General features: G+C 45.6%; 1 protein-coding gene across 1 annotated transcript; it reads right to left on the reverse strand.

Moving 5' to 3' along the window:
* Window positions 1-8,541: 8,541 nt before the first annotated feature.
* Window positions 8,542-16,506, reverse strand: LOC146355087 (epidermal differentiation-specific protein-like). Its single transcript, XM_084832515.1, has 3 exons — window positions 16,248-16,506; window positions 15,979-16,095; window positions 8,542-10,379 (listed from the first exon to the last, which is right to left on the reverse strand). Exon 3 carries the CDS (start codon window positions 10,308-10,310, stop codon window positions 9,252-9,254), a length of 1,059 nt encoding a protein of 352 aa, XP_084688641.1. The 5' UTR covers window positions 10,311-10,379; window positions 15,979-16,095; window positions 16,248-16,506; the 3' UTR covers window positions 8,542-9,251.
* Window positions 16,507-16,983: the final 477 nt, after the last annotated feature.

Genomic DNA, 16,983 nt, shown 5'->3' on the forward strand with positions numbered 1-16,983 from the left:
CATAGATCCCTTCATAATTTGTTTACAGGCCGTATGTTACTGGCATATCATTGTATTTTGGCCTACACCTGTGTTGATAATGGTGTACAGAGACTTTTTTGTGTTTATATTTCATTTTGCTCCAATTTGCAATTAATTATGTTTGTTTAATTATACGACTTTTTGTATTAAAATAAAACTTTCTAGTACATTGTTATAGGAGAAAGCCTAATTCTTAAAAAAAAAAAAGCTTGATGGACATAAATAAACTCCTAACTTTGAATTCTAGTGAAAATCGTTGTTACTCATGGAATCTGCGTGTCAAGAGCTTTCCAATGAAGTGTGTTTCATGAGACTGATCAATGGGAACGCAGTCAAAAAGGGATGACCAACTAACTCTCGACTTAGAGTTTTATATATAAGATAAGATGATATAAGAGCAAGTGGGGGCAAAGCACAAACACTTATACCAACGAGGCAACAGATCTGCTACCCCCATATCAGAGCCTAGAGAGAGATGCTCTGTACCCCAAGGTGTCTTCAGCAAACACTCAGCGCTCTCTCTCTCTCTCTCTCTCTCTCTGCCTCTGTCTATTCCAAACAGCAAACCTCTCTCTCACTCACACCTCACCACTTACATTACCTTCTCCAAGCATTAATAGCTATCCCATTTTTAAAAAATGATCCTGAGAGATCTCCTGTGGTCAAGACACCAAGTGCTTCGAAAGGAGGCTTTAATCATGCAATTGCCCTGCCTCATCCCAGAATTTTACGGGGGGTCCAGATGACGACATCTTCTGCTTCCCACCACTTCCTCCATCTTTTTTCTTGTCACAAAGAAATCTGTCAAGGACGAAACATGGAATAGCTACAGAATGTTTTTTATTATTGTTGTTAGCGCTAGGAGTAGTCTGTCCAGAAGCATCTCCTATCTCCTAACAATTAGCTCCTATGAAATGATATCAACTGACCATTCAAGGTTATTAGCCTAACAAAATAATCTGTCAAAGGCCATGCTAGAACGTGACATACTCAAGAGATTACCTCTTCACTTACATGTCCCATAATCATAATTATTCAGATTGAAACTATCTTTGGAAAACCATCTGTATGCTAACCAACCACATGTAAAAAAAAGACCCATGTTTTTTGGTCAAAGCCTGAGCACCTTGGGAGAGCACTGAAGGCTACAGTGCTCAGCAAACCTACTGGGAAGTAAATCCTATTAAAAGAAAGGGACACACTTTCAAATAAATATGGTTAGGATTGGAATGTAAGACTTTAAAATACTGGATGATTATAAGGTTGGAGTGGTGGTAAAAATTGTCATGTCTTGTTTTGCTTATTTGAATTAACTAATGTATGTGTATTTTAGTATATTGTTACAAGCCTGAAGTCTCTACAATTGTGTAGGCTAAAAATGAAACATTCTTTGAGCGTGGAGAGACACAGAGAGGGAGAGATGTCAGAGCAATATCTGGCACTTTAATCAGTTCCCCCCCACAGTTGTAAACATTTGCTTTGTGTGCGGGCAAATGTCTGTAGCACCCACTTTTCCACAGAACCATTAACAACATGCCCTATTGAGACCAAAGAGTTGTTTATTTTCTCCAGACAGGATTTTCCCCTCACCTTGCAGAACATTTAACTAGGTAAAAGGTTACAACATCAATGATTGACAGCACTGAATCACCAAAGGATGACCTGACCAGTTCCAAAGAACAGGAAGGGGCCAACTTTCAGTTTGATCAGCAACCTCCACGACCCATCAACACCCTCTCACTCTCTCACTGCCTGCTTAATGGGTGAACTAAGACCCATTGGTAGATGGAGGGGGAACCCCTCACACCTGAATGAACAGCAGGGGCCTTTCCCCCTCCTTGGCAGCTGCAGTGTTCAGCAGAGACTTGCATGATGCAATCACATGGCAACCCCAGAGGGGTCATAGTTTAACATTAGCATGATGCAAGCGCAGGGTCAAGAGAAAAGCTGCCTGAGCAAGAAGAAATGGTCAGGGCTGCCCCAAATGGGGGGCAACTGAGTTAATTTGGCCTAGGCTGCCACCTGGGCTGGCCCTACCATTAGGCAACATGGGGCAGATACCTCAGGTGGCAGCTTTTGTAGGGTGGGAGCAGCAGCAAGGTGTTGGAGGACTGAGCTGTGTGCCTCCCCCCACTCAGCTAGCCAGCTGCCTTCAGGTGCAATGGAGGCTGTGGGCCCATTGCCAGTGTTGAGGTAAGATTAAACTGCCACTCCTGTCAGTTTCTGTACACAGAATGAGGGAGGGACGCAATCTCGTCCTTCCTCTCAGGCAGCAAAATGTCTTGGGCCGGCCCTGGCTGCTGCAGAGCAAGAGGCCCGTACCTCAGGAGCATTAAGCTAAAATATGCTGGTATGTTTGGTCTTTCGGATCTGCCCATTTCCCCTTTAGGCCCACCCACTACTGGAATGTGCCCATCCCCCACCCTGAGATTCTCCAAAATGGAATTCGGCTCTTGGGCTGAAAGACGTTCAGTACTCCTGGCTTAGTTTTAACCCCATCAGAGGGGATTCGCAGGGTGGGTTTTTTTTTGTCACAATAAGCCTAACCACGTTTGGGAAACTCTTTGTGCACCTTCAGATTTAATTCACTTTTGGCATGGGGCCAGGCAGATCACTGGAAAAGACATATTTATATGGGGAGGAGAAAGCTGGCATGGCTGTCTTAAGGAACAAAGAAGCAAAACCAAAAGTTTAAAAATAATCACCCCTCAAAAAAATGCATTGCAATGCAACAAGAACAAAAAGAGAATTATTGATGATAATGATCACCAGCATGAATCAGCATAAAGAGTAGAGGCACATCCTTGGGTTGACTAATAGTGGCACTTATGGGACATGGAGCTAAACTAGGCCTATAGTTTATAGGCACTTATGGGACATGGAGCTAAACTAGGCCTATAGTTTGTGATGGGATTATTTAGGAATGATGCCTCTATTCCCAACACTTTTCATCCTTGACACTTATGAAGAAATATCCCAAAATATGAGGAAAAGTCAGCAGGAGGTTAATCCTAGCAGAATGTAGTGCTGGCTCCAGATTTCTGAGGGATCTTGGGCAAGACATCCTCAGTGGGCCCCCTCAGTGAATCTATTTTTCTCTCTCTCTCATAATACTAGAACCCAGGGTCATCCCATAAAGCTGACTGGTGGGACATTCAGGACAGAAAGGAAAGACTTCTTCACATAGCGCATAATTAAACTATGGAATTTGCTACCACAGGATGTAGTGATGGCCACCAGTTTGGATGGCTTTAAAAGGGGATTGGACAAATTCCTGGAGGAAAAGGCTATCAATGGCTACTGGTCCTGATGGCTATGTGCTACCTCCAGTACCAGAGGCAGTGAGCCTATGTACACCAGTTGCTGGGGAACAGGGGCAGACGGGTGCTGTTGCATTTGTTTCCTGCATGTGGGTTTCCTGTGGGAAGCTGGTTGGCCACTGTATGAACAGAATGCTGAACTAGATGGACCCTTGGGCTGACCCAGCATGGCTCTTAAGTTCTTGTCTTCTCACCATCATTGTTACCAGATGCAAGGAATTTAACTTTGCAGCATGGTGGCCTCCCAGTTAATCTTTTAAAAATTAAAAACAAATCTTTAAAAACTGTTTAAAAATCAGGAGGGGTGGGACCTGCCTGGTGGGTTCCAAGTGAGGTGTTAATGGGCACATTAGTGGGGACCCCAAGTTTAAACACTCCAACAGACATCCAAATCCACTGCCCCACATTAGATCTCCAGAGAGAGGCATCCCTGATGCTATTGGATTACAGATCCCCCAAAATTTAGCACAGCTCTCTGTGGCTGGGTTCACACAACACACTAATCCACCATGGGTTATCGTGTTGTCTGAATGTGGCACATTTTCCACAGGGCAGCTTGTTAACCATGCAGTGTGGTTTATTTTTCTCGACCACTCCACCTTGAGAACCCATAGCTTGTTGTTGGGTATTTCAGGGTGGTTAACAAGCCACACTGCATGGTTAATGAGCAACCCCATAGAAAATGTGCTGAGTTCAAGACAACACAATAACCAACAGTTCAACAACAATCCACGCTGGGTAGGTTAGCATGTTGCATCTCCCTCCAAAGCTGTTTCTCTCGTTTTCCACTCACAATTAACTCGCCCCCTCTTTTATGTACTCAGGGAACTGTCAGGGTCACCAGGGTTGATGCACCTTGCTTGAACCCCACCACCATTGATGCTGAATCCCACCACAACTTGGGCCTCCTGACAGTGCAGATGCTGACTCAGCCTGCATTGTAGTCGCCACACATACACACAGATGATCTTTCCTGGTATGGCATAGTGCTCATGGAAGCTGAGTGGCCACTCAGCTCTTATTGGCATCAGGCAGCCACCATGTTATAATTCTCAAAATTCAGTGCCTGGCCTGTCGGAATCAAGCAGTCACTCAGCTCCCAACAGCAACTGCAGAGTGTTCTGCCAGGTAAGCCCATCTGGGGGGAGGAATTACTGGCAGAGCACTGCCAGTGCAGTGCCCATGCCAACAGGGGAACCATGTTGTGGGCACTGGCAGAAATGTGTGGTGGAGACCCAGGAAAGGTAGAGTCAAGTCCAGGGGGATACACATTGTCATGACCTTCCAGTGTGCAGCAGAGGATTCTGATGAGGACGAGGCACAGGCAACATCCTCAGGCGTAGGAAGGTTAGTGCCTTATTCAGGCCCTTCCATCAAGAGGACAAAGCCTTGCCATCATCCTCTGGCAGAACTTCCATCTCCCCCAAATTGCAGAAGTCTCAGGCTGCAAAATCAGGTGAGAACCTTTTAGCAGTCCAGTCAGCTCCTCCATGCCAGGTGGAGCTAACCACACTGCACATCTTGTCAGCCTATGTAAGGCTTCAGTTGGCTTTAGCTCCCTGCTAAGACAACATCCTCTTATTGTTCTAGTAGGAGACAGTTCCAGCAAGCAGGACCCACTTGGAGCTATCCAAGGTCCTATTTTCTTCTTACCTTGTTCTGACTACCATCAGATGCTTCCAACTTCCCCTGTGAGCTTCAAGGGACCATAGAACCCTGGGATACATGGGCCCTGGCAGCTGCTTGAGTATGCCAGGTGCTGATGCCTGGCCTGGAATGTGTACTAGATCTGAAATGCTAGTAAAATCCAGATTCTGCCAGGCTTCACCCATAATCCATTAGGGCATGCCTTTTCTGGTTTAACATCTAATCTATCACATTCTATCCTTGGATCTTGGCCTGGGCTGTCACAATTTGGCCTGGCTCTGCTTCAACTGATGGACCTGCCTAGGGAGGCCAGTATTTTTAAAACCAGAAGTTGGGAATCAGGGCCAGCTTCAAGAGTAGGCATGGTCGGGCACCTGCCAAAGGCCCACAGCCTAGCAGAGTCCCACTAACAACAGCCCTTTGGAGTTGCTCCTCCTCTTCACCATTGCAACCTGCCTGTTCACCTGTTCTTGCTCTGGCCCAGATAATGGTAGTGGTGGTGAGGAGGAGCAGCAGGAGATGCCCCTACCTACTTGCTCCCTGGCTCTCTGCCTATCAAGCAAGCAAGGGGTAGCAATGATGAGAAAGGGGATGAAGAGCAAGAATAGCTGTTGACAATGGTGGTGAAAAGGTAGAGTCACTTAGGGAGAGGGCCTATTGAGGGTGTCTTGCCCAAGGGCCCTCAAAAACCTTGAGCCGGCACTGTTGGGTGCCCTCAGGATATTTACACACTCACACTGCAATTGCACACTGCCCATTTCATGAGACCAATGTTCATACAACCTAAAACACCATGGGCCTTTTGTGGCCCAATTTATCGTCCAATGTAGCCCCCAGTTCTTTCTTGGCTGTGCTACTTCCTGTCCTTTTGTCCCCCAATCCATTTCTGTGTTGAGTTCTTTTCTATGTTTGGCGCTTTATATTTTGTCTTTGTTGAATTGCTTTATGTTGTCATTGGCTCAGTTCTTCCTTCTCTCATGATTGTTTTGAATTTGAAATCAGTCTTCTACAATGCTCAGAAATTTGGCAAATGAACTGTACACTCCTTCATCCAAGTCATTATATATTTGAAAAGTGAAGAGTGAAAGCAGGTGGGGGGGAGGGGGAGCTAACCCTAATTTGCTCTTGTATTTGACATTCCAATGAGCAATGCATGGGATAATTCAGACACACTGTTATTCAGCATCACTGAGTCTGTTTTACAGGAATCTGAATATAGGTTCTATCTTTCAAAACCTGCAATTTAAGACAAGGTGCAGACAAATATACACAGAATCATAGAATAGTAGTCCAACCATTGGTAACACTGGAAGGCTCGATATAGTTGCTAGTTTTAAAGAATGCTCCAGTTTTATTGGTATAATGTCCCCCACCACTAGAGAAGTATGACGCTCAGTATAGGCTTGATTCATATATAACCAAATTATGGTTTGGCTTTACACAAATGACCCTTGAGTTCATGCACTCCCTCCTCTCTCCTTCCCTCAGCGAGCACTATTCACTTCCTGGTTTGCAGCAGATCATAGTTTGCTGTTGCATTTGAAATGGCAAACTATGGTTGCACTTGCCTGCCAAATCAGAATTGTAAATCTTGTTCTTCAAACCATGGTTTTCATTTCTGGCTTGGAAGGTAAGTGCAAGTCATAGTTTCCTATCTCAGATACGAACCAGTAAGTAAGTGAATCTGAGTACATGATTGGAAGGAGGAAGTGCAGAAGCCCAAGACTCAGGGATGAAATACCAAATCATAGTTTGGTGTTATACATTAACCAATCATCCATATATAACATGATAATTCTGTTCTCAGTCGTTCACATTGTTTTTGAGACTTGCCAAAACAGCCATAGATTTTTCAAACCCCATTTTTGGTTCTGTTTCAAAATATTTAAGCCCTGCACTTTTGCTGTTGTCATTGATCTCATTACTTATTCGTAACTCAGGGCTTTTGCTGAGTAATGTTGCTCTTCCAACAATGGTGCTGTTCTCAGAACTAGACAGCCAGTTATATAACATTAAAGTTGTTTTTCTGTTCAGTATCCATTTTTGCTGGTCAATCACAAGACAAGGTCAGGGAAACAGGATACAAGGCACAAGAGCTGGGAGAATGATGTTCCAGCAATGGGTAGGTACCCTGAAACTGAAGGCTTATAGAGCCAGAGTTTCCTGAGCCCCACCCAGGGCTCAGCTGCAGTTTGTTACAGGCCTTCTGGAAAAATCCTACTTGGGAGGAGGCCCTTGCTCAGCGGAGTCCTTTCTTCTTAAGAAGGACTCTTAAGGAGTTCTCCTTTGTAAGTGAGCATTTCTTCTCAAGGAGCCCTGCTGGCCTGCCTCTTGAGGCGATGATGCCTAGGGGCTCCGTGGTCACTCATCATCACCCTCTGCCTCAGAAGCTGAGCTCTCTGCCTCTCGAGGAGGCAGATCTGAAGGCATCACCCATGAGGGGCCAGGACCACCTTGGGTAGTGCCAGGATCCTCTGAGGCAACCCATTCCTTTGACATATCTGGCTCCAAAGGTTCAAGCTCTTCTTCTGATGAGGAATCCCCCAGGCGAATCATGATAGTGCAGTACTGTAATGTTAATTGCAGTTAAACACACACACATGTACACCAAGCCATTTTTCAGATGAGATGTTCCCAAAAATAGTTTCTATCTCTGGCCTAGACACTGGTTCTACACCAGCCTTCCTGGTGCCCTCCAGGTATGTTGGAGTACAATTCCCATAATTATGGGACTAGGGTTGTATTACAAGGACACTAGGTTGGGGAAGGCTGTTCTACACACTTTTTCATGACAAGGCTTCTTTCATACCAGCATGACAGGTAATATTCAACAGACATAACTTTTCCCATAACTTCTACCCATGCAGTCTAAATAGGTAGACTTAGGAATACTGAGCTGAGCAGTGAAGATGGCTTGAGTTAAGATACAAAGCTGAGAATGGGAGTCAGGGCTAACAGGGTAAGAAGGATGACATTCATGCAGGGCCTTGAAGAGAAAGGTGATCCAACTTCAACACAGGGTGACACACGTTTGGGTCGGTGACAACAGGATAGGGCTTGGTGCACTCATGACTCGTTGGAATTAGGGCTTTGAATTGCTCTGTGCAATCATGAGGACTAGAAACTCTCTTTACAAAACAAATACTAACAATGGAGACACTCCCATTTTAGCAATCCTTTCTATTCATCCTATATCCCATTTTTTTCCCAATTCTTGTGCCAGCCATCCGGTTACCCAAGCCTAGATGAGAACTGGATTTTGACCCAGCTGCCTTTCATTTCATGGCTCATTGCACAATCAATTGAATATTAATTTGGGGCAGGGGGCACTTGCACAGTGGAGCAGAATGCTCAGTATGCAGGGATGGAGGCAAGAGGGCACTTTTATATTATTATGAACAAAGACTCCAATGCCATTAGGGCTGCAGCTTTTCTTATCTGATGAAGTTTTATTTCCCTATGCCTTGCACTAAGCCTTCTCCATGAAAAACAAGGAATATTTTTTAAATAAACTCAGAATCCTGGGCAAGCAACAAAGAAGATATCAGCCACTGAGACTGGAGAAACACCTTTAATGAGAAACAACAACTGGACTACTTAAGTCAAAACCCATAAACTATGGTTTGGTGTTGCATGTAAACTAAATGAACTAATTTATTTCCCCATTTAAAACCCGCAAAGAGGCTCATTTCCCAAACAACACAAACCACCAATTCCTCCCCTCACTGACAGATTTGACCTAGATAGCCTTGCTGTTCTACTGCAACTCTATGACAGGTGGTACCGAAAAGCTCATGATTAAAGAGATGCCTGATCTAATCCTCCTCCGAGGCAGCACATTGACTGGCTGTCTCCTGCCAGGTAAGAACAGGATAGCAAGAGACATTCCGGATGGGGCAGATCAGAAGACCCATTCTTGGTTTTGCAGTTGACCTGCTGAGACTGGTACATCCTTGAGAGGAGCCTTGCATTTTTCACATGGAAACTATCATCTTAACTATCTTAATAACTTACAATGTCATCCCCAAATCATCTATAAACTAATCCTCCAAACCCAGAAACTATCACCATGCCCAGATATAACCCAGCCTAGCTTTCCTCTTCCTTCTCCATACTGAATACAGCCTGGAAATAGCCTGAGGTCCTCCATACCAATGTAACTCATTCAGGAGCATAGCTGAGGTTCTCTCCCCCTGATGTTACTGGCCTGAGCTGAGCTTGGAAATGCTCCTCATGTGAGGGCTTGGCAAAGCAGCACTCCTCCTACATCCCTCGGAGTGTCGGGTAAACTTGGGAAGCCTCCTGTTCTGCCAAGGCAGGCTTCATGGTATATCTGGTGCTGATGGTACGGCCTGACACGCACCGATACTCTGCGTGCTCTTTCTTTTCTTTCCCATTCTGACAGATGGTGAGCTCTACCGGCACCGTGGTAGTGGTCTCTTTCTTGACCACCTGAATAGAGAGCTGGGTGCATGGAGGGATCTTGGCTGGCAGCAGAACTTCCACCTTCTCACTGGTGGTGGTGGACTCATGCTTTCCCTTCTCCACTACAAAGATGTTGGCACCTCCCACGGTGACCTGGAAAGAGAAGCCCAGTTTGAGGGATGTGGTATTGCTGAAGTGGAAGCTCTGGAAAACCGTGGCAGTGTATTCCCGGCAAGTGTTGGCGGTGAAGGCTTGCTCGTATTCAGTGCAGTTGGTCCCCACAATCTCATCGATCAGAATGTCCTTCTCGGCCTCCACTTTCTTCTGGTCCCACAGTAGCTTGGCAGTGATGGTGGGGCTGCCAGACTTCAGGGGCCGCAGGTGGGATACGCTGTCATCAAAACTGAGTTCTGTTTTGTAGTCCTGAATGCGCTCCCCAGGCCAGGCAACGTGGTACCATCCACCACGGTTTGGGTGCTTGTACAAGAGCCAGACTCCCCTCTGTACCACATGGGAGGAGACACGGTCATTGAAGTAACCATAGGTGAGGTTGGTCTCTTCCTTCACCACCTTGCTCTGCCCTTCATAGTTGGGGTGCTCATACAGTGTGATCTGAGGATCGGAGAGATCTTGGTGAACTAATCGGAGGGAGGAGATTTTGTTGTTCTTGTCGATCTCTCCGTAATCCCCTTCCTCAAAAGCAAAACCATCCCCTTCAAACTTGGGGACTTTGTAGGCCACCCAGGGCTGCCCAATCACCTTCAGGGAGGAGATGCAGTCACCAAAATCCAGGTCATGCAGGTCAGGGATGTCGCAGGCAAACTCTTTGCTGAGCCCCTCAAAATTAGCCTTGTCGTATACAATTATCTTATTCATGCTGGACTCTTCGTGGGACATCTAGACCTCTGCAGGAGCCACTTCCAAGGCAAGTGGGAGTCAAAAAGTTTGCCTCGTCCTAAGTCTGAGCTGCTGAAAAGAATGGTTAAGAGAGTTAATTTCTTGGTTCTGTGGTAGGAATTCCACATGGAAGCAAAGATCTTTGCATGCACTTACATGGTGTTATTTCTCTCTCCTTTAAAATCTCCCCCAAGCCATATTTTCCATGAAACCTATGGCTTAATCCATTTTTTTTTTGTCAACTGAGGGTTGTGTATCCTCAGGGGTAAACTGTTAGGGGCCACATGCTATGGATGGGTAAGGCCAGAGTCAGAACTAGGCAAGGCCACTCTTTTCTCTCTTTTACTGCCACTCTCTTTTCTCTCCCTCTCACTTACTGCCACCCCTCCTCTCTTTCTCTCTCACTGCCACACCTTCTCTCTCTTTTTGAAATCCCCTTCTCTCTCCCACTGTTCCTCCCTACCCAGCAGGGGAAAGAGATCATGCATGCCAGAGGTCTGAACTGATCACTTGCAGAGGACTTTTGAAATTAGGCTGAGCCCATAGGTTTAATGCCTTAATCCTCACTCCCAATTGAAACAAAGCCTATGCACTTGCAATTGCATTTGCCCACATTCCTTCCTTGTCACCTTTCCCTCTATCCCTCCCTTCATTGTTTCTTCTGCTGTCAGTAAAAGCTGTGAGGATTATAGATTTTATGGTGCAGCATCAGCCTTTGGGCCATATTGCACCATACACAACGATTATGTTTCAAGCAGCCATCTCCAGTTCAGTTCATACATAAAACTTTCTTCTGTCAACAAGCCTGTTCCAAATAGTTCCCGTGGTCTTAACAAGTGGTCAGTCCGCCAATTCTTTTTTTAAAAAAAGATGAAGATAACATGCAAATTAATGGAATGCAGCTAGGCCCCACAAGATACAGATCAGGTGGCTGGATTGACCAAAAAGTTTGGTGAGCATTAAAAAAAGAAAAAGCAGACATGCAGGAAGGAAAACAGGCTTAAGGGTGAAGAGAATGCCACAAAGCAGTAGCAGATGCTGCTTTGCATGGACCTCATCCATGCCGGCTCCAGGATTTTGAGGGCCTTTGAGCAAGAGTCTCTTAATGGGGGCCCCCCTGCAGTGAGTCTACCTTCTCACCACCATTGCTACCAACTGCTATTTCTCCTCCTCCTCCTCTCTTGCATCACTGCTACTACTTGCTGCTTGGCAGGCAGAGAGCCAGTGAGCAAGTAGGCAGCAGCATCTGCTGCTCCTCCTTCTCACCACCACCATTGTCTGGGTCAGAGGGAGAGGAAGATAAACAAGCAGGTTGCCATGGTGAAGAGGAGGGGCAAGTCCAAGGGACTCTGGACCCCTGCTGGGATGTGGGACCTCAGCAGGTACCCAACCATGCCTACCCTTGGTGCCGGCCCTGGACCCCATGTCCAGTTCTTAGGGCAAAACTAGATAAGATGCCAGAAGATCTATGATCAAATTTCCTGCAGCTTTCGAAGTGGTTAAATACAGTTGTGGCATGGGAAGAGAGTCTAATTTGGATCGGGCCCTGGCCCTGTGGGCGGATGTTGTTGTTTGCCCTTTGTGCCATGTTAGAGTGCCTGCTTATGAATTACCAAAAAAGACGAAATGCACCACCAAAAAAGAAGGCAAAAGGGGACACCAGTTTGCATAAAATTTGCATATGCTAATTTATATGTAAAGATGCAAATTTAGACATTATATCATTATCATCATAATTAAAATAAAATACAGTACACTCTCCATAGTGTGGAAGACTGTGACCAGGTGGCCCATGTGCCTTGCTCAGTCTGCTGTCCAGGTGCTGTTGATGGGCAGCTTCAAGGCCCGGCTCTTCCTTCTGATGGTTCTTTGTCTTTAAACCGGACTGGGACAGGACAGCCCTTCAAACAGAGGACTGTCCTCTGTAAAAGAGGACATATGGCCAGCCTACATGTCATTTTCCTGATCTGAGTTACCCAGGGGAGAGAGCATATAGGTATCTGTATGTTTCCCCCTGCATAGCAAATTCCAACTTGGAGGAGGGGGGGACTCAGATCAGCACTACCCAGTGGTGGTGGTGGGGAGGTATTCAAATGCAGATAGTCAAAAACCTCCTCTTGAGGGGACTGCACAGAGAGCTGTAGACCCTGAAGAAGGTGGCTTAGCAGCTGTAGCAAATGCAGCTGGGCCAGCGATGGGGAGCAACTTTACAGGGGACAGTCCTCTATTTGAATGGCTGTCCAGTTTACAAATGAAGAACCATAAGAAGGGAGATCAGGAGGCTGCAGGCAAGGGGTGGGGGACGTGTGGCCCTCCAGATGTTTTAGACTGCAACTCCCATCAGCCTTTGCCACTGGCTGTGCTGGCTAAGGCTGATGAGAGTTGCAGTCCAACAACATCTGGAGGGCCACATGTCCCCCACCCCTGCTTTCTATTGCCCATCAGTAGTTAGCGCATGGACAGCAGACTAAGAAGCCCACAACTCATACAGTCTTCCCCACTATGGCAAGACATATTATATTTCTAGTTATATTTAATTCGAAGTGTGCATCTATATGTATGAACTAACATGCACACATTTAATGTAAATCTTGGTCCTCTTTTGTCCTCTTTCTTGGTAATGCATTTCCTCTTCTTTCTTTTTCCAATGTGTAAATGGCCACCCTAGAAGCAATCTACCTCCTTCTTGCAAGTTTCCTGGCACATTTGATTAGGCCCTTTTTGGAGACCAAAAAAAGAGGGAGAGCGCCTGAACTCAGTACATTCTTGGCTCCAACTACGTTCTTTCCCTGTTCACTAATAGGATTTCCTCCAATGTAGCTGTCCTGTAATCTAATACGTATCACAAGAGGGGGGAGGTGATCTAATCCTCATGACAGATGTAAACCCATTTGCCCTGTGTTGCAATGCTTGGCTGACTGAAGCATGGATTTCTGCCGCTGCATCACAGACTCACAAGCTACCTCTGAGCTCCTAGGGGAGAGTCACCTCCTTCTCAACAGCCCTCAAACACCTAAGCCCTCAAAAGCCATCCTTCCACCCGCCCAAGTAAAAAAGGTACTGGGATCAGTTTATCTTTTTGCACTACCCATATTGATGACTCTCTTATTCCAGGACTCAAATTCTGGACTGGTTCAAGAGATAATTTTTAGGTGGGAGGAGTGAATATAGTTTGTGGTTTTCTCATTCTGGGAAGGTAGTGGTTTGTGTTCACTCTCTCACACCACTCACTCCCACACACACACACATGCACGCACACCTATTTAAGCCATTCCTTGCCACCTAAAAAAGTGTCAGGCCTCTTAAAGTTTATTGTGGTATAAGCCTTTTATGATAGACCCCACTTTATCAGTTGTAAACAAAACAAAATGTCAGGTTAATTCATCTCAGGACTCATCTGCGTGACCATAGGAAATGCAGGTTAAGTGGAGATTCTCACAGGATTCAGCATGTGGTTAAATGGCCATGTGATTGCTGAACCACATGCTCAGCTCAAACGACATTTACTGCACAATTGCTCTTTAGTTTTGGTGGCTTTTCATTGGCTCAGGAAATGTGGGTTAGACTTAGAGTGACCACTTATGCATCTCCAAAAGAGAGGAATTGCAACACCAAAAGAGAGGATGCCAATGTACATAACATTTGCATATGCTAATTTGAAAGGGTTCTCATCACCTTGAGAAGGGTCTACTGTTAAAAGGTGGCCTAAAAATCATTTTAATTAAAAATACTTGTATAAATGCAAATTTAGAAATAGCTCTTGTAATTTAAACACAAGTACAATTTCACAGTGGGGAAGACTGTAACCAGGTGACCTGTGTACCTGTCTGTTCAGTCTGCTGTCCAGGTGTTAACTGATGATGGGCAACTTCAAGAACCCTGCTGTTCTCCCTTCTTGTGGTTCATAATCTTTATATCAGACTTGGACTGGACAGTCCTTCAAATACAGGATGCTTTCAATTAGAGGATGGTCCTCCGACAGCCCTGCCAATAGAGGACTGTCCTCTGTAAAAGAGGACACCTGGCCACCCTAGCAAGCTGGACATGTTTGTGAGCAATGGCATAATCACTTCCCTCCCTGAACAACAGATTCCTCGCTCTACCCGAGTTTCTCAACATGCCAATTTAGCTGAGTGGCTTGGCTAGGTCATTGCCACTCCTCAGCAGTGCCACCTGGGCTGGTATTTGCCTGAGGGTGCCAAGAAAGCACTGTAATGACTGATGCTAGTTTCAAACAGGTCATCAAGTAATAAAGCTAATTACCACAGGATTAGTATACACGAATTCCCACTCAGCTACCTGTCCCAAAGGCTCACAATCTAATGATAGATCTTTCTGCTAGAAAAAAAAAGAAATTACCTTGGGGAACCTGCCTGTCTGTAGAGCTGGTGCCCTTCCTTATCTATGGTACCGGGTATCTTTAAGGCAGTAACTTGGCAAGTAGACCTCAGCCCCTTCTGGCCTGATATTAAATGCAGAGTCCTTCCGTTTCAGAGTTCCTGTGTAGTGGAAGCAGTTTTTCTGTAATGCCGTTTCTGCTGTGTGAACAGCGGCTACCAGTGGCTTCCGTGAAGCACTAATGCTGTTGCCCGACTTTAGTGGACTTGCTCTTGAATTTTCTTGCTGAAGCTTCTACCAGACATATGTTGGTGTTGAATTCTTGTGGGCAGATCCTAGTTGTAGTCTTTCCCCTTTTTAAATGGTCACAGTCACTGATACATGCAGTGAAAACCAGACTTGTAAACAGGTCTACGGTAGTTACTAGCCCAGCTTGCCCCCACATACCTATGCAATTTGTGGTGCATAAACATGAAGGAAAAACCAGAGAGAGGTACAAGCATACTTGGGAGAACCCTAAGGTTTGCAAATGTCCCCCCCAACGCCCCCCCCCCCAGCCAAATGAGGACTGAACAACCTCAGTAGCCACAGAACATTAAGTGTGGAAATAAAATGGGAAAACAGGGGTGGTGGATGGGAGGAATGGAATAGAATATCCTAGATCAGGGCATGTTTGCCTGGCTGGAACCCTGAACAGGAGCACTGTTGTTAGGAGAGGAAGATACAGTAACATTTTGTTGCTGGTCTCACTAATTTATCCTAGGAGCCACCTGTCATCTCCCTGTGACCCGTCCTTATGCAACACATCTTGCTCAAAATGCTGTGAAACTCAAGTCAGAATTCTCTACAAGAAGGACAATGTCAAAACAACAAGTGCACAAACTGACATAAAATAAGGATTAAGCTTATCATCTATGAAGTGGGAGTCCCTGGTCCAAATCTCAGCTATCCTCTCAATAGGGGAGGAGGTACACAAGACGTGGTCTCTCGGCTCCCCAACCTTGCAGTCTGTGAAAGCGAATTATAGTAATGATCTATGTTTAAAGGCTTAAACAAGATGACTGGAACTCTGTACACAAAGTCTTGAGTAATTGGAGAGATTATAATAAAATACCATGATTTTGATATAATTTCTTTGACTCTTGCATTCCATTGCCACAGAATTAAGCAAATGCTGCTTGAAAACTTCTGGAGTTAGCCAACCTAGTAGCAATCCACCTCTGTCAGTAGTAGTACTAGGTTAGCACGAGCTCCTGATGCGAGAGGACCCTGCGACATCCTCTCCCCCTACCCCAGTCTCCCAAAGCCCCATTAGGTAGGTATTCCTTACCCTAGAAGACTCGCAACACCAGCTTTTGTGTTTCAACACAAATCGCCCCAGCGCAAGCAGCATTTATGCTTCGCCCCTTTTCATGGGGTGCAAGGCTAGCTCTGATCTTGTCAGGACCTGAACAGAAAATGACACATTTTACCTGCGTCAGGCAGCAGCACACCCACCCACATCCTCAGGGAGCTGGAACCTCCCTCAACCTGAACGCACAGTACTCATGCCACACTTTTTGCCCATGTCTTTACAAGGCGGCGACTCCCACAACTTACTGTGGTGGGCTAGATTCTCAGTCTAGTCTGATTCCTTCCTCATTTCTCCCAGACACTGCTCTGATGGTGGGTTTTAAAGGACAACTCCCTCCATTTCATAAACCTGTGGGTTCCATGCTTAAAAGCGGCCTAGAAATCACGTTAGATTTAGAAAGATCATGTGCTGCAACCACAAGCTTCTAAGAACAGGTTGAATCAGTCCCACAGCTTTGCAGCTCAGCTGCTTGCTTCCCCATGTTGCAACACACCCAGTTAATTCAGCTTCACACCTTGGAAAGCAAGATATATCACCCCAGCCCAGAAGGAAGCAGGAAATGTTTCACGCACACTTCCTAAGAGGGTGAGAGCAACCGTACTAAGCATGGGATTTATCAGAACAGAACAAGCGTGCACATCGGCTCTCTTATCTTGTGGCACATAATTGCAGCATGATATTGTGGTATCTATGATCAAAGGCTATTTTAGACACTGATCTAAAAGCCATCTAATTCTTGTATTTAAAAAAGTGGCGTAAAAGAACTGTGCACAACTGATAAAAACGACACTGATGCAATTGTTCTTTTCACTGAAGTCAGATCTGCATGCTTTATTGAACTGTGGGGGTGCTACAGGACACTATTTTGTCCCCAGTGCTGTTTAACATCTATATGAAGTCACTGGGAGAGATCAATAGATTTTGGGCAGGGCATCATCAGTATGCTGATGACACCCAGCTCTACTTCTTTGCAATGTTCGA

Source organism: Heloderma suspectum, chromosome 2 (assembly GCF_057233095.1).
Source record: "Heloderma suspectum isolate Gila_16-S chromosome 2, 16-S_ref, whole genome shotgun sequence".
Lineage (NCBI taxonomy): Eukaryota > Metazoa > Chordata > Lepidosauria > Squamata > Helodermatidae > Heloderma > Heloderma suspectum.

Coding starts and splice junctions, on each gene's coding strand:
- LOC146355087 (XM_084832515.1), bottom strand. CDS start 10,310: ATGTCCCACGAAGAGTCCAGCATGAATAAGATAATTGTATACGACAAG.